The 22,662-nt window shown below is 37.5% G+C and overlaps 1 protein-coding gene across 1 annotated transcript; it reads left to right on the top strand.

The window, feature by feature from the left end:
* The first annotated feature begins 593 nt into the window (after positions 1-593).
* LOC121387621 (acyl-CoA 6-desaturase-like) lies at positions 594-22,236 on the top strand. The gene is made up of 10 exons (XM_041518790.1): positions 594-925; positions 1,454-1,543; positions 2,808-3,005; positions 7,920-8,021; positions 8,688-8,874; positions 12,645-12,721; positions 14,269-14,366; positions 14,835-15,011; positions 16,482-16,607; positions 18,807-22,236. The coding sequence occupies exons 1-10, from the start codon at positions 737-739 to the stop codon at positions 18,853-18,855; spliced, it is 1,293 nt and encodes a 430-aa protein (XP_041374724.1). The 5' UTR covers positions 594-736; the 3' UTR covers positions 18,856-22,236.
* Positions 22,237-22,662: the final 426 nt, after the last annotated feature.

Raw genomic sequence — 22,662 nt, 5'->3', positions numbered from 1 at the left:
TAAACCTTCTACGCGTTTGATAATGATAATGTTTGCAATGTGCATTGTTCTTATTATCATATTAAAGAAACGTGTTTACAATAATGACTTATCAGGAGAGTGTGACGAAATTTATGCAGGTGTATAGACTGATGAGGGAAGGTTTTAGGTGGGTGGGTGTGTGTGTGTGTGTGGGGGGGGGGGGGGGGGTTCGATCGAGTCAAACACCCATAGCTCTATATAAGCCTACCCGGCATTTGAAACCCTCCCCTGCACACGCGCCTGCATAGTGCATAATGTATTGTGACAAAAATATCCGGTTTCTGTTTTATTACATGACAACATAGTCTGAACGTGACAGAACGTGCATACTCGACTATGTTCCATGCACGTTGTGATTTCCCATCTCTTAGCAGCCATTCAATGTCTGTTAGTATCTATGGTTACGATATAACAGCCGAGGTTCTTTTGGTCTTTGCCAATAATATATTCTATATCATTATCAAGAGTTGACCAATTGTAATTAGTTAATATAAACTATAATTAATAAATTTACAACGCAATTTACAAGTATCTATACAGTAAACAAATTTAATTTGAAATTATCAATTACATGTTATTTTTCTTTTAAAGTGTATCGAGTAAAATGTTAAATGCGTATAGAAATAGTACATACTTGACCCCGGAAACTTTTTAAGTGAAACATTGGTTTGCGAACACATGCAGCGTTGTTGTTTCTATTTTAATATTTACAAAAATGAAAGAGGCGTTTCAGAATGGAGTTAAAAAGTACAATGTATATACTTGGGATGAAGTTAAACTGCATAATAAACCAGATGACAAATGGTTAGTTATTGATGGCAAGGTGTACGATATTACATCATGGGCGAAAAAACATCCCGGCGGAGCAAAAGTTATTAGTCATTATGCCGGCGAAGATGCGACAGTAAGTTACTTATTATTTTGTATGGTCACATGTATGTATATTTTGACAGTAATGGATAAACTTGATTGATAATTACTATAAAAAAGTTTTAGTTAACTTGAAATCTACCTTTACCGTATTTACCCACATTATCATTGACATGCCAAGAATGTGCCAAAACAAATAAAAAAAAAATAAAAGTGTGAATTTATGATTTATAGGATTAACTGTATCAACTTGACATGAGCGACTATTAGATCTGATGCTAATTATTTTAAATAAGTTGTTCAAAATATATAACTGTGTTACATATCCATTAAAACCAGGCAGGTCGATCTTATGACTTAAACACATTTAAATGTTTTTGTTTGGGTTTTTTACAACTAAAACATATTTATAATGCACAGTAGTGTTAATCTTAGTGGGTGACATCTAGGTCATCACTATGGAGTAATTAATCAGATGTTTTAAATCGATTTCCATTATATGTTTTTTTATTTTTAACAGTCATGTCATGATAATTAAAATACTCTTCTTTTTTTTTAACAGGATGCCTGGGTTGCCTTCCATAATGACAAAGAGCTTGTCTCCAAATTTCTCAAGACGATACTCATTGGAGAGCTGTCCGACTACAAACCAGTATGTGCATATATTACTGAGTAACTGTATACATTATAGAATGCTGAATGACACTCTAGTACACCCCCTTCATGGTCCATTCCTTGACATGGTGATGGGCCTTGTATGTCTCAATGACCCAGAGAGCTATGCCAGAAGGATTTTCAGCTCCTGTTAGGGACACCCAAGCTGGATTGGTCAATGGGTAGAGACTGAACTGATATGGACTAAGTAACCCTAACAGAAACCTCAAGTGCTGAAGTCAGAGGTATTGGACCACAAGGCATACTTTCATAGACCACAATACCATGCATATACAGCTATTATAACTTCACTCTAGTACACGCACTCATGCACACACACACACACATACACACAGCACAAACTTACATACACCACCGGCCTTGGTGATATCATGGTTAAGCCATTGGACATACGGCTGGTAGGTACTGGGTTCACAGCGCGGTACCAGCTCCCACCCAGAGCAAGTTTTAATGACTCAATGGGTAAGTGTAAGACCACTACACCCTCTTCTCTCTCACTAACCACTAACAACTATGTCACTGTCCTGGACAGACAGCCCAGATAGCTGAGGTGTGTGCCCAGGACAGCATGCTTGAACCTTAATTGGATATAAGCACAAAACTAAGTTGAAATGAATTTAAAAATACACACACCACAAACATACACACATATACATAAATGAAATGGAATTTAGCTCAGGTGCTTGATTTGGGGGATCAAACTTTCTTGGCAGACCCATTCAATCAGTTCCCCATGACTGGTATTCCAAAGGTCGTGGCAAATGGATGAAAATAGTATTTCTCGTGGAATACTTGAAAAAAACCTCTCTGACGTGAAATTCTTGCCTTGTATCTAGTATATTCCACTTTGTTTAATTGTTTAAAATCATAAATGAAGTACTTTTATGTTATTAAACTGGTTCTCCAACTAACAGGGAGGAAGTAGCGAGCAAACAATCAAATAAAGTTGTCTCACATTGCAAGACAAAACCAGTTGATAAAGCAATATGGGGGCCTTAAAAACACAATAAATGTTTTTTTAATATACATGTACATAATAATTATGTATTACAGTTTTATTTATTTCTCAACCGCTTTTTTTGGGGGAAACTATACATAAAAATAGTGCGTGTTTTTATTTCCAAACCAGTTTTAATTTTGTTCTAATAATGTCAGACCAAATTAGGTTTTGACCCGATTTAGACATTTTATGCCCTTGTCTGAACTATTTTTTGCTTTATGTTTATTTTTATTTTTCTCAGACCGCCCTTCAGCTGGAATTCCGCAAGTTACGGAAGACTGTTGAGGACATGGGATGGCTGAAAACCAACCCATGGTTCTTTGTGGCTCACTTCGTCCATCTCATTGTAATGATGGTTATTGCCGGCAGTATTATGAGGATTTACGGTACGGGCTGGCTGCCCTACATTGCATCAGCAGTTGTGTTTGCAACATTCCAGGTAAAAAGTTTGTTTTGTTTATCAACACCTCTAGAGCACATTGATTTATTAATCATCATCTATTGGATGTCAAACATTTGGTAATTTTGACATAGACACAGAGAGGAAACCCGCTACATTTTTCCATTAGTAGCAATCTTTTATATATGCACCATATCCCACATACAGACTAACACATACACAGTCTTTATAAATACCAGTCGTGGAGCATTGGCTGGAATGAGAAATAGCCTAATAGTCCCACCGACTGGGATCGATCCCAAACCGACTGCACATCAAGTGAGCACTATACCACTGGGCTATGTCCCACCCATTTAGGTAAAAATCACACAAGTTAAAGAGGCATTTCCAGGCTGCAAAATGATCGGGTTCACATCGCAAAAAGCGATGCAAAATCTTGCGATCGCGATGCAATATTGTAACAATGACTAGCAGTTTGCGATGCATGTTTTTTGTAACCGAATTGAGATTGTGGGAGAAGAACGCACTTAGGGGTGTCGATTTTCCGTGATCGCAGCCAAGGTACATGTAACTGATTCGCCAATGATAAACATTTTTAAAATTTATCTCAGTGTACAACCTTCTCGCGTGTGTTAGTATTTCAAATAAAAAATACTGTCGGAATACGCGGAGGATGTTTGACGTTTTAACAAGAATAGTGACGTAACGTACTTGTTGCTATGTCATCGTGGTAACCTAATTTGCAAGCAGCTATGACCTTGTACACTGAACTTGTAGCCTACCGTGCACGCAAATATATTATGTTCACGAATTAAATATACCGTGAAAATTGCGAACATACTGATAGCTCCGCGAATTTGATTACGCGTTAACTTTTTCCGATTTAGCTTTGAATAATGCCTATAGATACAACACACATAGAGCATCGCATACACTTTATTTTTATCATCAAATTACCTGCCACATGGTTTTATACTACAAGTGACACTCGGTGCTATGCATGATCTGCGTTCAGCGATAGCCAGTAGTCAAAATGTCTGATAATTATTTTGACCGGTTGTCGAAGTGGTCGTTCGGTTTAACTTGTTGCGTCAAAAACAGTCTGACAAACATTAGCGACAAACGGCTGGCTGAACTCACGTCTGGTATCTCGTGACTACGAGATTTCAGTTTGTTGTTTTTACACTGATTATTCTTATATTCGATACATACTTGTGGCTTTCGTTATTTGTATACCTAAATGCAACCTATGAATACTACTAATAAATAGTATTTGGTCTAGTTTGTGATTTTTCAAGTTTTCTGCATCATATATTATCAGACATACATGCGGACAAGACTAACGGCACACGGACCGCATGGTGAGAATGTCTCGAGTATAATTATATCGTACGTGAAACTGTCATTGAAAGGAGTTCAGTTGATATTAATTTTATTATTGGCAAAAACTGTCGTGAAAATGTAAAATGAAAGCTTGATCGCGAATTATTTTAGCCGCGAAAATGTTTGCGTATGCATACGGTATTATCGACTAATTAACAGCTTGGCGTTTTTAATTTCGAATTGCCTCGGCAAATAATGTTCCGGTAAAATACGTATATATATCGTTTAAGAATTGTACATTTTCATAACAAAAATGAACACCGAATACGTTGGAATGATCAGCCAAATGAGGAATTTTTCTTGGGCTTCAATCGCACTTTGGATCAGACATACAAATCAACTAAGGAAAGACTAAAAAATCACTTTGAATAAGTTAGATGACCAAGCTGCTTAGCATAACCATTGACAAATATTATTCAGAAATATGTTGTACTATAAAAATTAAACCGTGACATTTCTATGCTATTTTCTATATAGCCGAAAAAAAAAGAAGAGATTCTCTGGGTGGGGGGGGGGGCAATTGCCCCCCCCCCCCCTGACCTCCGGAGGATACAGCCTTGTAAACAAGTGACAGTGATGACCCTTCACATGTACTGTTCTGTACTTGTTTTATTTTGGGGTAAGCAGTCCACAATACAGATACATGTATAAGAAATATGCAATTTTATTGAAAAGAATGTGTTTTATTCATGTTTACTCATTTTATTAAAGTGCTAATCAAATTCCAATAGTTGTTAATCAATTCTCTATCCAGTAGGAAAAACTGCTAATCAAAATTTTAAAAACAAATTGCACCCTGATTTCTGAATTTGTATTCACTGTAAAATGTTTTGGTTAATCGAGAATTTTTAATGATTAAAATTACGTATTAATATAATTTTCTCACTTGGAGTGTGTCTCAATATCTAAAATGATTCTAATCAGAGGCAGATCTAAGGGGGAGGCCAGAAGACCCATCTCCCCCAAATTAATCAAGTGCCTCTCTTTTCTGGCTTATTAAAAACAACTTTAATTTTGTTTCCCCTTTTCACTGGTTCGTCCATGTGCCCTTCTTCCTTTAGTCTCTCCCTCAATATATTTCCTGGGTCTGCCACTGCTAATTATCCCAATGTTTGTAGTAACTAAATTTGGATTTTACTTACAAATAATTTTGTATTACAAACAAATATAATATGGCTTAAATCCAGTTTGAGCTACCACAATGATTAGCTGACAAAAACCATTTTGGATATACAAACACTGATATTCTAGGCAAGAACAAATGTAATCAATTAATATATTATTTTTCAAAAAAATTCATTTATGTTAGCAAAAAACATATTACAGTCATATCTACAAAGTTAGGACTGCCGTTTTAAATCCATACATGTAAGGGGCGGGACGTAGCCCAGTGGTAAAGCATCCACTCGATGCACGGTCGGTCTGGGATCGATGTGCCCAATGGGCTATTTCTCATTCCAGCCAGTGTACCACGACTGGTATATCAAAGACCTTGGTATGTACTACCCTGTCTGTGGGATGGTGCATATAAAAGATCCCTTGCTGCTAATTGAAAAGAGTAGTCCGTGAAGTGGCGACAGCGGGTTTTCTCTCTCAATATCTGTGTGGTCCTTAACCATATGTCTGACGCCATATAAGGCCTCCCCCAAAAATAGGTGTTTCCGGTCGACTGACCGTCCCTAGTTTTAATTAATACAAATGTCCCATTAATTTAAGGAAATACACAAACAGTGCATACCAATACTACTACTACAACAATAACAATAACACTGATAATGATGATAAATAATAATATAAATAATAATAATAATTATTATTATTATTATTATTATTATTATAGTATTCAATTTAAAAAACAAAATAAAACAAAAAAAACAAAAAAAAAAACCAACCCTACCTACCTACCCTAATTTTTTGGGGGATACAATCGGAAACACGCCTATTTTTTGGGGGGGGGGCCTAACCGTAAATAAAATGTGTTGAGTGTGTCGTTAAATAAAATATTTCCTTCCTTCCATACATGTAAATATAATGTAATAATGATATCATGTTACATAAAATAATGTGTGGTATTTATATAATAAAAACATTTTATGGTAACATAATAGACATACAGATGTCAAAATAACTAATGACTTGTACCTGTTGATGGTATGTTTTTTCAAGCATGTTTTATACATGTATCTACACTTTCAACAGAACACAAAACAGGAAGTAAAATATAGCATTCTGTTGGGGTTCTTTTAAATAGAATAAAAAATTGTCGAGGCAACACTGCATGTTTATCATCCATGTACGAAAACTTTCTTATGTCGTCCACATTGTCACCACACACTCCAGAAGATACCTGAAACTGTTTTCAAAGAATATTTCGTCTTACAGACAAAGAAAAATATCCAAAAACAATTATTCCTTAGTTTTTAAACAGAGAGCTCTCAAACTCTATCCTATTGGTTTGCGCATGTGCACCAAACCCTGTTTCATTATGTGACCAGAATAGTTAGTCCAGGACATACTGGAAGATTTTAGCCCTTTCATTGCTAGTTGGAATAGTATAATTGCCTAACCTATTTTTAGAGCTTTTGAGGAAAATGGAAGAAGCTTTGTTTTATACAAACAGAAATTAATTCTTTAATCGGCTGACTACTGAATTAATTTTTCACAAAAACCATGTTGAGAGGGTACAAATTTATAACTTTTACTCACATATTTTCGCTTAAATTTTTTTTAAATACATAAAATAAAGTTTGTATTATAATCAGTAAGTATTATTTTTGTAAGTTTTTCAAATTTTTATGATATTTTAGATTAGTTATTGTTGATTAAAATTAGGCAAAAGATAAAAACAGTTGTATTTACTTATGGGCATTTGTGGCCAGATGTGCAGTATTTATGTCCATTATTTCCAATAACTGTGTTTCTGTGACCAGAATTGTTTTTGGAAATGAACTATGATTCATTTACCAATATTTTGCAATTTTCGTTGTTGATAAAACGGTCAAATTAATTATCAGCTGTCTCAATCAGATATCGATTCCTGAAAGTGACTGTGATGTTCCACCATTGTTGTTGAGCAAAAATACTTGCAGAAAACCACTTTTGCAACAGGTATTTTCCATTGAAAAATGAAAAACTAAAGCTGCATTACTCTGAACTAAACTGTTTCCTGTTGTTCTATTATTGTTTCCGGTGAGTGCTGTCTGCAAAATGGTGGGAAATATGAATTGGGAAATGCACTGTGTACAGTATTTTGACTTGAATGACGTCGGGTGAGATATCTCGCCTGCAGTAGACAGAAGGTTAAGATAATTCGAGCGAGAACAAATTAAAGAAAATTTATTCTCTCTCAATATCTATGTGGTCCATAACAATATGTCTGACGCCATATAACTGTAAATAAAATGTGTTGAGTGCGTCATTAAATAAAACATTTCCTTCCTTCTTTCCATTTTTTTAAATTTCTCTCAAAAACTCTAAAAATTAGTTGGGCAATTAAGTATATTAAGAGGCTGACAAAATGCCATTAGTGAGAGGTCAGGTTAAGTATACTTTGTTGTTTTCTTGTTTCAGGCTCAGGCCGGATGGACTCAGCATGATTATGGACATCTGTCGGTGTTCAAAACAAACAGAATGAACCATGTGTTTCATTACATCACAATCAACATTCTCAAGGTAGGCTCTTTGGTTTAAAATATGGAACTCAAAGAATAGTGCATAACTGGAAGGAATGCTAAAAAACTAAAAATATTACTTTCTACATCTCCATTGTGTTTTTTGGTGTGTCCTGTGTTTATAGATATTTATAACAGATTTTGCATATTTGAAAAATGATGCATACACTTTAAGCTTTTGTGTGGTGATTTTCAACTGTCTTCAGTGAAAAATAACTTATTTAAATGTACAGATTTCACCAGCTGATAATAAATTAAAGTTTCCGATAATATGGAAGAATTATTATTTTCACAAAACAAATTGTGTACAGACTCACGTTCTGTAGTTTTTTGCACCTGGTAAGGTTTAGGATGTTTATGTACTTTTCAGAGATTTTTGAGATTTAGGACATATCATAATGTTTTAAAACCCCTGACCATTTGCAGACTCAGTTTGTATAAATTAATTTGCACCAGGGTCAGATTTAAAATGTTGCTTAAGCATTACATTTTTTTTTTTAAACCAGGGAAAATTTTACAAATAGTATTGAAAACAGGTATAAAAATACATATTATCAAATTTCTTGTACACCCTGATAAAATGTTTATATGTAAGAGTACCTGTGGGACACATTTTGTTTTAGACCTTTAAATATTTTCTATATTTTTTCTTTTTAACATTGTCTAGGGTGCCTCCTCCCACTGGTGGAATTTCCGTCACAACCAACATCATGCCAAACCAAACACTATCCGAAAAGACCCCGATATTGCCATTGGTTACCTGTTTCTCTTAGGAGATTACATGCCAGTGTCCTGGGCAAAGAGGAAGAAGGGCGTTATGCCGTACAACTTTCAACACCAGTACTTCTTTCTGCGTAAGTATCAGAAAATCACAAAAATTCTACTTAACCTTTAGACTACTGGATTAATTTTTGACAAAAACCACATTGAGTGGGTACAAGTTTATAATTTTTACTCACATATATTCACTTAAATTATATATAAATACATAAAATAAAGTTCATATTTGAATCGGTAAGTATTATTTTCGTGGGTTTTTATCATTTTAATGATATTTTAGATCAGTTAATGTTGACTAAAATTAGGCCAAAAAAAACCCTTCCGTTTACTTACCAGCATTTGTGGCCAGCTGTCCAGTATTTATGTCTATTATTCTCGATACCAGTGGTTTTCTGACCAGAATTTAAAAAAAAAGAAGAACTATGATTAATATCCCAGTATTTGGTGATTTTCTATGTTGGTAAAATGATCAAATTTATTATCAAATTAGCTGTCACAATCGGCTATCGATCCCTGAAAATTACTGCGACGTGCCGCCATTGTTGTCAAGCGAAAATACTTGCCGAAAACCACTTTTTCAGCTCAAAATTACAAGCTATTTTCAAAACAAAAAAAGGTTGCACTATACCAATTAATTTCCGGCTGGGTTGAAGTTCGAGGTGTACCGAACTTTTGATAGAGAAGTTAACACCACAAGTCCTGTGATTGGTTATAAATGTGAGTGTGTTGGTTGTAAAAAAAATTAGTTTCATCTGGGCTAAAAATGTATGCAATTTTATTTGATGTAGTACCACCGTGTCAAGTAGCCTTGTGCTTGGAACATGTATGGGGTACCTGTAAAAAAAAGTACTAAAATTTTGTGCGAAACTAGGGGTGTTGCAGAAACATCTGGTTATACCGAAAATGAGCCATGAAAGGTACCATTTTCTGCAGTTAATACTTTGAGGTAGGGGTTGTAGTACTGATATTTATGGGTCACAGTTTGGTTGATATATTGCATATAGTGTTTTTAAACACAAACGTTAACATGGTCGCCTATGGGATTTGAATTGGTATAGTCCAACCTATACAGTGTACAGTATGTCGACTGATATCTTGCCTGCAGTAGTCTGAAGGTTAAGTGTGAGGCCACAGTTAAAGGGGAATTGTCATAATTTTTTAGCATGACCAAAACTATTTCTTAATTTTTCTTGTGATATGTAAAGATCATTATGACCCATATGGTTAAAGATATCTTGGTTCATTTCAAAATAATTAAATTTCGGTTACATTCATTACAGCGTAACATCATCCGTTAGTCCAGACGTAGCAATGGGAGTTTGTTCATTTCTCAATAAATGTAAAGATTATGTCATCAGGGAACGTTATATCTGATGACGTCATTTTATATACTCTTCAAAAGAAGAAACGCAAAACCACATTGTCGTAACATTTGGAGAATTGATTTAATTATTGAATGGTGAGTCCGATAATTACCAAATGTTGCAGGATTGTTCACAATTCACTCTAGTCCATTGTGAGTAAGTGATAGGACACACCACCAAGGTCAAGGTCATCTGGAGTCAATACCGGGTGTGGCCTCCGCGTGTGTTGACAACTGCCTGGCACCGCCTGCCCATTGAAGCAACCAGAGTACGGATGACGTCCCGGGGGATGGTGGCCCACTCGGCCTGCAAGGCTGCTGCCAGCTCGGGCAGGGTCTGGGGCTGTGGTTGTCGCTGTCGGAGGCGTCGGTCCAACTCGTCCCATAGATGCTCAATGGGGTTCAAATCCGGTGATATCGATGGCCAAGGAAGGACATTCATGTTGTTCTGTAGGAAAGCCGTTGTGAGACGTGCTGTGTGAGGCCTGGCGTTGTCATGTTGGAACACTGCGTTGGCGTTGGCCATAACTGGAACGATGTGTGGCCGGAGGATCTGGTCAATGTAGCCCTGTGCATTCAGGTTGCCCTGCACGTGGACCAGGTCAGTTCTGCCAGTGTGTGAGATGGCTGCCCACACCATGACACTACCCCCGCCGAATCTGTCCACTTCCTGCACGCAGTTTGCCGCATAACGTTCACCACGACGCCTATACACGCGACATCTTCCATCATGACGTCGGAGCAGAAATCGGGACTCGTCACTGAACCACACCTGTCTCCATCGCAGTTGAGGCCATTGTCGATGAATCTGGCACCACTGCAGTCGGAGTCGACGGTGTTGTGGTGTTAAGATGACACCTCGAACTGGACGTCTGGCACGAATTCCTACCTCACGTAGGCGGTTCCGTACGGTCTGGTCGGATATCCTGCGCAAACCTGGTATTGCTGTGGCTGTGGAGGTGGCAGTAGTCAATCGTTCCCGAAGGTGGCGTACCCGGATGTAGCGGTCCTGCCCGGGGGTAGTGACCCGTGGTTGACCGGATCTAGGGAGGTCACGTGTTGAGCCATGTTGCTGGTAACGGTCCCACAGTCTGGAGATGGTGCTTGGGGACACATGGAATGCCCTTGCAACGGCCGTTCTGGATTTGCCTGCGTCTAGTCGGCCGATGGCATTGTTTCTCTGCGGTTCACTGAGACGTGGCATGTCCTGGATTGTCAACTGTCGGCCACATACAGAGGCCGGGCAAGCGAACACCCTGCACTTTTATACTGTCGGTGTTCATGTTGCACGTGCAGACAACGCACGTGCAGTGGTGACATGGTTTGCACATGGCTGCGTTTTTGCGAATATTCACATTTTGGAACTTTATTGTACAGTAGCTGCGTTTTATCGAATGTAACCGTGGGAATGTGTTTGGGACATGCAATGACCTTATATTCACAAAGCATGAACCGGTAGGAAACATAAAATCGGAGTTATAACCCATTTGTACCCTTTTGCGTTTCTTTTTTTGAAGAGTATATGTGCAAGTTGTCTTGTTGAATGTTATTGTTTATGCACCAGAAATAGTTCAAAATAAAGTATGAAGTTTTAGTGTTATTATTAACAAGTATATTTCAAATTTATTTATAAGTATTGTCTGTTATTTCTTTTATGTTCATCTGGATATGGATTTTTTTTGTTCATAGCCCGATGAACATAAAAGAAATAAAAGACAATCCTTAAGTACATAAAGTGATGTCATGCAATTGATGTACTATAACATACCGGAACATCATTCAAATGAGTTCAGTTACTAAATTAAAATCGATTATGGATAATAAATAGGATATTAAACTCTGTACCATTTTGTATCATGTTTATGGTCCAGGTGAAATAATTTTTATTGTCACTCACTGAAGCTTGTGACAATTGAAAATTATTTCATTCGGGGCCATTATCATGATATGAAATGGAAGCTTGTCTGACATCCTATAATACTCTGAATTGCATGCCTACAAAAAAGTACATCCAAATAAATTTATTTACTACCATGTTTCAAATTAATATTCTGTCATTATGCCCTGTATGGGTGGGGCGTAGCCTAGCTTGGTGCGCTGTTATTGTGGGGTTGATCCCATCGGTGGGCCCATTGGACTATTTCTTGTTCCTGCTGGTGCACCACGACTGGTATGTGCTAAACTGTTTGTGGTTTGGTGCATATAAAAGATCCCTTGTTGTTAATGGGAAAATGTAGCAGGTTTCCTCTCTAAGACTATTTTATGTTAAAATTACCCAATAACGAATGATTTATAAATCATTGTGCTCTAGTGGTATCATTAAACAAAACAAACTTTAACTTTTATGCCATTTATGAGCTCTTTTCTTCAGTGGCTGTTTTTTTTTTTTTTTTTTTTTTATTATGACCATTTAATCTTATGATAACTGTATACAATTTATGTTTAAGTAATAAAACTATTGAATTTTCTTCTTTGTTCCAGTGGGGCCACCACTGTTGCTGCCTATCTACTTTCACCTTGAAAACATCTACTTTGTGATCAAAAGAAAAGATTGGCTGGTAAGTGTTTTTTATTCTGTCTATGACATGCTTTCAGTCTTCAGGGCTAGCTTTGGGTTCAAAGAAAATTCTGCCAAATTATCTTTTAAACTTAAAAAACTGCAGAAATCCAGTTATCTTTTTAAGCAAAATATACTTTAAATTATTTCCCCAGATAAAAAATAAAATTTACCAACTGTTTTAAAAAATGTGTAATTGGTGGAGATGAGTGCCAGAGCTAACCCTGGGTCCATGCTTATAAAATGTTTAGAGTCCAGGCTCAATCTCACATCACACACAAACAATTTGTGTCATGTCGTTCACGTCTCAGACTCTGTTAGAGTCTCGAGTCTAGACTAAACGTTTTAGAGTCCAGACTCAATCTCACATCACACACAAACAATTTGTGTCATGTCATTCACGTCTCAGACTCTGTTAGAGTCTCGAGTCTAGACTAAACGTTTTAGAGTCCAGGCTCAATCTCACATCACACACAAACAATTTGTGTCATGTCATTCACGTCTCAGACTCTGTTAGAGTCTCGAGTCTAGACTAAACGTTTTAGAGTCCAGGCTCAATCTCACATCACACACAGACAATTTGTGTCATGTCGTTCACATCTCAGACTCTGTTAGAGTCTCGAGTCTAGACTAAACGTTTTAGAGTCCAGGCTCAATCTCACATCACACACAAACAATTTGTGTCATGTCGTTCACGTCTCAGACTCTGTTAGAGTCTCGAGTCTAGACTAAACGTTTTAGAGTCCAGGCTCAATCTCACATCACACACAAACAATTTGTGTCATGTCGTTCACGTCTCAGACTCTGTTAGAGTCTCGAGTCTAGACTAAACGTTTTAGAGTCCAGGCTCAATCTCACATCACACACAAACAATTTGTGTCATGTCGTTCACGTCTCAGACTCTGTTAGAGTCTCGAGTCTAGACTAAATGTTTTAGAGTCCAGGCTCAATCTCACATCACACACAAACAATTTGTGTCATGTCGTTCACGTCTCAGACTCTGTTAGAGTCTCGAGTCTAGACTAAACGTTTTAGAGTCCAGGCTCAATCTCACATCACACACAAACAATTTGTGTCATGTCGTTCACGTCTCAGACTCTGTTAGAGTCTCAAGTCTAGACTAAACGTTTTAGAGTCCAGGCTCAATCTCACATCACACACAAACAATTTGGATGGTGTTGTCATGTCGTTCACGTCTCAGACTGTATTAGAGTCTCGAGTCTAGACTAAACATTTAGAGTCCAGGCTCAATCTCACATCACACACAAACAATTTGGATGGTGTTGTCATGTCGTTCACGTCTCAGACTATTAGAGTCTCGAGTCTAGACTAAACGTTTTAGAGTCCAGACTCAATCTCACATCACATACAAACAATTTGGATGGTGTTGTCATGTCGTTCACGTCTGAGACTCTATTAGAGTCTCGAGTCTAGACTGAACGTTTCACAAGCACCAGGCCTTGTGTTTGTTTACATTTTGTACCGTACGTAACTTGTGTTGATTGATATGTTCTAATATTGACCTCGGCCAACTTGGTTTTGTTTTAGGATCTGGGTTTGACGCTGCTGTTTTTTGCGGGTATTTCCTTGACCTACGAACCACTGCTTGGACACTGGGGAGCTTTCTGCTTCTACATGTTTGCCAGGTAAGTGTGTATATCAGGAATAAATCATTGTCGTAGATCTATACATTTATATACAGACTTAGTCATTCTGTCTATCTTTCCTTCCTCTCTCTCTCCCTCTCCCTCTCCCTCTCCCTCTCCCTCTCCCTCTCTCTCTCTCTCTCTCTCTCTCTCTCTCTCTCTCTCTCTCTCTCTCTCAAAAATATTATTTGGAGAGACTGTGATTACAATGGCTAACACAGATAAGTAATATATTGTAACTTAGAAGATATTATTTGTAGGTGTTTGGAGAGTCACTAGTTGCTGGGTTACATAGATGAGTCATATATTGTAATTTAGAAGATGAGTCCTATAAATATAATGTAATTTAGAAGATATTATTTGCAGGTTTTTGGAGAGTCACTGGTTTCTATGTGTGACACAGATAAGTCATATATTGTAATTTAGAATATGAGTCATATATTGTAATTTAGAAGATATTATTTGTAGATGTTTGGAGAGTCACTGGTTTCTATGGGTTACACAGATGAGTCATATTCCGAATAACATCGACGTGGACAAGAATCTTGAGTGGTTCCAACTTCAGCTCATAACGTCGTGCAATGTGGATCCCAGTCTATTTAACGACTGGTTCACAGGGCATCTCAACTTCCAGATTGAACACCAGTGAGTACTGCAGTGAAACCCCTCTAAACCGGACACCCTTGTGACCAAGACAAATGTCCACTATTAGGAGGGATCTGGTTTACAGAGGTTAAGTTCTGTCCTGGTTTTTAAAAAGGGACTCTGTGAAACATCCGGTTTTGAGGGAATTCTGGTTTACTGAGGTTTCACTGCATATTTTTTCTGTGTGTCTGCTTCTTTGTGTGTGGGCGGGGGAGAGGACAGGAACATAGCCCAGTGGTAAATCACTCGCTTAATGTATGGTCGTTAGGCCCATTGGGCTATTTCTCGTTCCAGTCAGTGAACCACAACTGGTATATCAAAGACTGTGGTGTGTGCTATCCTGTCTGTGGGATAGTGCATATAAAAGATCCCTTGCTACTAATGGAAAAATGTAGCGGGTTTTCTCTCTAAGACTATATGTTAAAATTACTAAATGTTTGACATCCAGTAGCCGATGATTAATAATGGAATGTAGCTCAGTTGCAAGGCGCTCGCTCGATGTGCTGTCAGTGTGGGATCGATCCCCGTCTGTGGGCCCATTGGGTTATTTCTCATTCCAGCCAGTACACCACGACTGGTACATGAAAGGCCATGGTATGTGCTCTGCTGTCTATGGGATGGTTCATATAAACGATTCCATGCAGCTCATCGAAAAGAGTAGCCCATGAAGTGGTGACAGCGGGTTTCCTCTCAATATCTGTGTGGTCCTTAACCGTATGGCTGATGCCATATAACCGTCAATAAAATGTGTTGAGTGTGTCGTTAAATAAAACATTTCTTCTTCATGTACAGTTACAACTGCACAAGTATTAAACGGCCACCATTTTTATTCTCCAAAGTTATCTAATATAATATAAACAGACCTGAATTATGCAGCTACTTCTTTTAAAAGGCCACATTTTTATACTTCATTTGGTGGCCAGGCAACACATTACATTTCTGTTTTCAAAATCTTGATTAGCGATATTTCTAGTCGATTGGAAATTGATTAGCAACTACTGTTTAATGTTTTAAAATTGTGTGGCAATCTGTGAAATTTGTATAGCATTTTTCATTTCAACTTATTTTCGTGCTTATATCCAGTTAAGGTTCAAGCACGCTGTCCTGGGCACACATCTCCGCTATCTGGGCTGTCTGTCCAGGATAGAATGTTAATTGTTAGTGGTTAGTGAGAGAGAAGAGGATGTAATTGTCTTACCCATGGAGTCATTAAAACTCGCTCTGGGTGAAAGCCGGTACCGGGCTGCGAATCCTGTACCTACCATCCTTATGTCTAATGGCGTAACCACAACACCACCAAGGCCGGTCTGCATAGCAAATCGCGACATGACACTGAATAAAATGTTCCCTGATGGCTGCTTAACAGAGGTTGGATTGTACTTGTACTTTGTTTTATTGTTTTTAAATTAATAATGAATTGAACGTATTGTTTTTCTAATATTCTGTCTAATATACATATATTTATTTCAGTTTATTCCCGACTATGCCGCGACACAACTACTATAAAGTGAAACCACTGGTGGAATCCATGGCTAAGACCTATGGGGTATCATATCGAAGTAAAAACCTGTACCAAGCTTTTGTTGATATATACAGGTAAGTGATGCAGTGATTAAAGGTTAAGTTTATAATAAAATTACAAACTATGACCTGTACGTTTAAATCTATTTTACTTTGTATTTCCAATAACGAGTAAAAAGTGTTATTGCCACTTTTGCTTTCATGTAAGCACTGTAAAGGAAGGAAGGAAGGAAGGAAATGTTTTATTTAATGACACACTTAACACATTTTATTTACAGTTATATGGTGTCGGACATATGGTTATGGATCACACAGATATTGAGAGATGAAACCCGCTGTCACCACTTCATGGGATACTCTTTTTTCGATTAATAATTATATATACTGAACAAGAAAAGAAACTTCTGATTTGTACATATAGTATTTGTTGTGTTAAAGAATTCATTGTGTAATGAAATTATATAGGTAGTATTAGCCTTGAGCTGTATTATCAGGATTCATGAATTTTATCGATTATTTTTGCACTGTTAATCGTCGACAACGTGAAATTCAATTTGCACATGCATGCATGGTTCGACATGTCCCATGTAGTATTCGGTCAATTTGTTTTACATGTCTTACTGACATTGTTGTCAAGTGAACGAAAACGCTTCAAAATTTGTAAATAAATTAACGTTTTTTACATTGTAGCATTTTTAGTATGCCAAGAATACCCAATAATTTACACGAACGGGCGATTGGCATGCTTGATGCTGGCATGTCGACAGAAGACGTTGCAAGGCATGTTGGGAGTTCTAGTCGAGCGATACGAAATCTTCGCGTGAGATTTCGAACGACAGTAAGCACCAACGACTTGCCACCTCGTGGACGTCCGCGTGTTACAACACATGGTCAAGACCGCTATATCATGAACTCACATTTGCGTAATCGATTCCAAACTGCCACTGCTACTGCTGCTAACACGCCTGGACTTCACAATAACCGAATCAGTGGGCAAACTGTTCGTAATCGTCTGCGGGAGAACGGTTTACATGCACGACGTCCTTACGTCAGATGCATTTTAACGCAACATCGTCGTCTTAATTGGGCACGTGTACACACTTGTTGGATACGGCGACGCTGGAATACCGTTCTTTTTTCGGATGAATGCCGATTTTCTTTACAACGTGGTGATGGCAGGGTGCGCATCTACCGTTGGAGAAATGAACGCTATACTGACTGTTGTGTTCTTGAACGAGATCGTTTTGGGGGTGGGGGTTCTGTCATGGTCTGGGCAGCCATTGCCCATGGTTATCGTTCACCACTAGTCGTCATTGATGGCAATTTAAATGCTCAACGTTACCGCGATGACATTCTCGCTCATCACGTCATTCCTCTGTTCCATAACAAGGCCAACCTCTCGATTTTTCAGCATGATAATGCCACCTCTCATACAGCTAGAGACACTGTAAATTTTCTTAGGACAAATAATATTGATTTCATTGATGACTGGCCCACTAAAAGTCCTGATCTCAACCCCATCGAGCATGCCTGGGATAGTCTGGACCGACAATTGAGGCGTCGTCCCAACCCACCCGCTAACGTCAACAAACTTCGTCAAACGCTCATTCAGGAATGGAACAATATTCCACAGGCAGAAATCAACACTTTAGTCAATTCTATGCGCCTGCAATGCACTGCAGTGGTCAATTCAAGAGGTGGTCATACCAGTTATTAAGTGGGTGTTTTTATTTTTAACCCCTACCACACTTGGTCAAAATTTCTCCCAGTTTCTGTTAACCTATGGCCATGATTTTTGCACCAAACGATGCATCATGGAACACTCTTTAAATGCATATATAACAATTATTCCCCAGGTTTGTTTTCATCAAGTTATGTTCAAGCAAAGTTAGTGGAAGTTTCTTATTTTGTTCAGTATATGTATGTCATACAAAGAGTAGCCCATGAAGTGACAAGAGTGGGTTTCCTCTCTCAATATCTGTGTGGTCCTTAACCATATGTCCGACACCATATAACCGTAAATAAAATGTGTTGAGTGCGTTGTTAAATAAAACATTTCCTTTGTTCTGTTGTTCTGTTCTTCCTTTCTTTCTAATCTATAGTGTTTTTATTTGATATATAAATGTAATATGTATCAGCTATTGATTTTTTAAAATAAATTTCAACCTTGCTGCTGTAGCCTGGTCAGTTTGATAATTGTTTGTTGTAAAAATAAAAATGAAACATAATTTAATTACATTCCTTTATTTTCCATTGTTTTTATTTGTTTTACAGGTCGCTAAAGAAATCTGGAGAAATCTGGTATGACGTGTTCTATGCATGATGAAAATCTGTAACAATACGCTGGCCATTTTCACAGGGAATGTCCCAAGTCTGTTGCCATTGTTACGATGTTGTCGACTATCAGATTTGTTTTAATGACCACAATTACATATTAAATACATTGATCTGCATTTAAATTATCAGTGGCTGTATATTAAATGTGTTTCTGATTGTCATAGTGTTTGCACTAGGTCAAACTTCATTTTATTTCCTAATATATATTTTTTCTTATGTACAAAATTTTTGGAAGATCAAATTCAGTTGAGGCTGCTTACTAATCAGGACCCTGTTTTATGCACCTATCTAGAACTTAGTGACTTACAGTGATTATAGTGAGATCAGTTCATAAAACAGGAACGATATCTGGAGTAGAACTTAGTGACTTACAGTGATTATAGTGAGATCAGTTCATAAAACAGGAACGATATCTGGAGTAGAACTTAGTGACTTACAGTGATTATAGTGAGATCAGTTCATAAAACAGGAACGATATCTGGAGTAGAACTTAGTGACTCATGGTGACTTTAGCGCTAAGATCGGTTCATAAAACAGGAACGATATCTGGAGTAGAACTTAGTGACTCATGGTGACTTTAGCGCTAAGATCGGTTCATAAAACAGGAACGATATCTGGAGTAGAACTTAGTGACTCATGGTGACTTTAGCGCTAAGATCGGTTCATAAAACAGGGCCTAGGCCCATAGGAACAATATCTGGAGGGGGAGGGGGGTGCACAGTCTCCATTGAAAGGTTACAAGTCGGGGCCGGTATTTTCGCAGTCATCGTAGCGCTACGATATCATAAAACTGTTGTAGGCTTTGACATAATTCTGTGATGATTTTATAATATGGTACAACACCTGCAATTGCTCATGGCAATCGGCAATGTCATGAAGATTGCCGTGGAGTTGTTAGGTCTTCATGGCACGTTTTTGCCTTGGGGCTATATTCAGGATTTTTTTCAGTGGCGATTTTTTTTTTTTTGCCGTGGACATTTTCTTAATTGTAGGGGTTGTTGTAGCTCTAAGATAGCTTCGAATATCTTTAACCAGATTTGTATCTTTATTTATATGGAGTATGACCAAAAAAGTAAATTTTTGTCCTCAAGTGTGGGGGACGAGGGGGGAGAGGACACGGCTCCCACTCCATTCCTACTAGCTAGCTAACATCAGGATATCGACAACAAGAAACACATTGAATACGTAGACACTGAATTTCTAAACCATAAACTGTATTAAAGGATATATTTTTAGTCATTAAATATTTTTATTTATAAGTTAGAAACATCTTACAGTGGCAACATATTGATGGCTGTCTCTTTAACAACAGGCCAACAGCGATACAGGATTGCAGTGCATGAAAAGATTTTCTCAAATGTAATATTTAGCAGGGTTGTACCAAGTTAGGTTATGGGTGGGGTGGGATAACTGCTTTCCGGAAAGTACGAAAAAGACTCCTTTTTCAGGCCTCGACATTAACTTTTCCATCTGGGAGCCAGATGGCGCTTACTTGTATTTTTTTATATAGATAGCATGAAATATTTTAGTCGCGAAATGAAAGAAATGGTTGCATATGCGACCAAATCGATTGCCATGTAGAGGGCTGTTTTTAATTTAAAAGTGTCATTTTTTTTTACCTGGAGAAGACCCTATGGGCGAATTTACAAAGCCTGTTTTTTAGGCCTCTGACCATTAAAAATTTGCATAAACCATTTATCGGTAACGCAAAAATAAATTCAGGTAATCATTTAAATGATGTCATAGATTCAGTACGCGAACAAAAAATGGGTTATGCAAACTAAACTTATCACAATTTTCAGAGGCCTGTTTTTGATATGCACGCATGTAAGTGGGGAAAGTGCTATCCTCTCTAGGATGGTGCATATAAAAGATCCCTGGCTGCATTAGGAAAAATGTAGCGGGTTTTCTCTGATTACCAAATGTTTGACATCCAATAGCCGATGATTAATTAATCAATGTGCTCTAATGGTGTTATTAAACAAAACAAACTTTAACATTTCCATGCATGTAACTCCATATATTTACAACATTGAATGCTTAAGAACCTGTGTGTAAGAAAAACAGGCTTCCTAAATTCATCCCTTTTTGTACACTGTGCTCCAATTCTTTTTGTTTTTACTACTCCCCCCTCCCCCCCCTATCCCATTTAGTTTAGGCTTGGTATGACCCTGTTATAGCAAACCCTTAAAACATACTGTTTCCTGTAACCAACTGCTACGTGAAAGGGGCATTTTAATAATCACAAGATAAGTTAGTTATACTATCGGGGCTAGCTCTGGCACTCGCCATATTCGCTAATAGCGAATTTTTAAAGCAGTTGGCGAATTTTAATTTTAATTTTAATTTATGTTAAAAAGAAATTAGAAAAAACCCTGAGGATTTCTGTAATTTTTTAAGTTTAATAAACAATTTTGCGAATTGTTTTGCTCACCCAGAGCTATCCATGACTATTATCAGTGGTACACACCTGCTATAGTTCAAGCCCACCATTTTATTAGTGGTATTCATTAATAGACATGTAATTTTATTTTTTCAGTTATTGTGTTTTTGAAAAATAAAATAAAAGTATTACAAAATGGATAGATTTTTAATGATGTCCTAAAGTGAATGCGAAACATCCGAATTTGAATGTCAAACAAAACGGAAAGGTTAAAAGAAAAGAAAAGGAAATCATTGTTGGAAACAAAATTTGATTTACGGTAATTATATTGTTATGAGTTGGTTTACAGTACACAGTTTGTGTTTTAAAAGTTGGCTTTTAGTATTTCTGAGAATTAACTCAATGTGTGATCTCTTGGTTTTGGATTCACAGGCCCATAGGAAACCTAGTGGACCTTTGGGGGGGGGGGGGTCTGTGTCCCTACCCCCACTCGAGGACTATAAAATGTGGGGGGTTTTCATCCCGTTCTGTACAGAAAATAACCTTTAAAACAGCTGAAAAGTGCTATTGAAAGAATTCCTCTTTTTTTTTTTCAAAATGCTATGAAATCAAGTCTGAAGCCATCCAAAGATTTTGTTTTTCCTAGTGCACCCCCAGCCCACCCCACTATATCTTGTGCCTCCCACTACAGATATGAGGAGCAGTCAAAACATTCATAGAACTAAGTACTGAAAGCAATAACAGTCTACCAAATCTTTCTACATTGCTTTTCAGTAAAATCAGCTTGACTTCATTTCATTTGGTCCAGTTATCTTCTAGCTACTGAAACTAATTAGAACTCTTTTGGCTGGCTGGGCAGGGCATAGCCCAGTGGTAAAGCACTCGCTTGATGCGCAGTCAGCCTAGGATCGATCCTCATCGGTGGGCTCATTGAGCTATTTCTTGTTCCATCCAGTGCACCACGACTGTCTGTGGGATGATGCATATATAAGGTTTTCTCTCCCAATATCTGTGTGGTCATTAACCATATGTCTTATGCCATATAACCGTACATAAAATGTGTTGAGTGCGTCGTTAAATAAAACATTTTCCTTCCTTCTGGCTGGCCCATTAACCACCCTTTGTACAACCTTCAGATTTTCATCATCTTCAAACAATGTATCATGAAAGGAGGCTTTCAAATTCTACAATAGACAATAATCACCAACACTATATTCTTTATAAGAAACCTGATAATGGCTCTTTGTTTAAATTCATGGTTTCAGGAAGGTAAATTACCCTTAAGCACTATTTTGTAAATATACAAAAGAAGAAGATGTATGTCATTGTTGGTAGGACATTTGTATGAAAGAATAATCTTTCTGAAAAAAAATCTCAAACATATGATAGTGTACGGAAGTTTGGTATCTA

Source organism: Gigantopelta aegis, chromosome 13, assembly GCF_016097555.1.
Source record: "Gigantopelta aegis isolate Gae_Host chromosome 13, Gae_host_genome, whole genome shotgun sequence".
NCBI lineage: Eukaryota > Metazoa > Mollusca > Gastropoda > Neomphalida > Peltospiridae > Gigantopelta > Gigantopelta aegis.
Note: the sequence above shows the minus strand (reverse complement) of the source record. Positions and strands in the feature narration are given on the sequence as shown.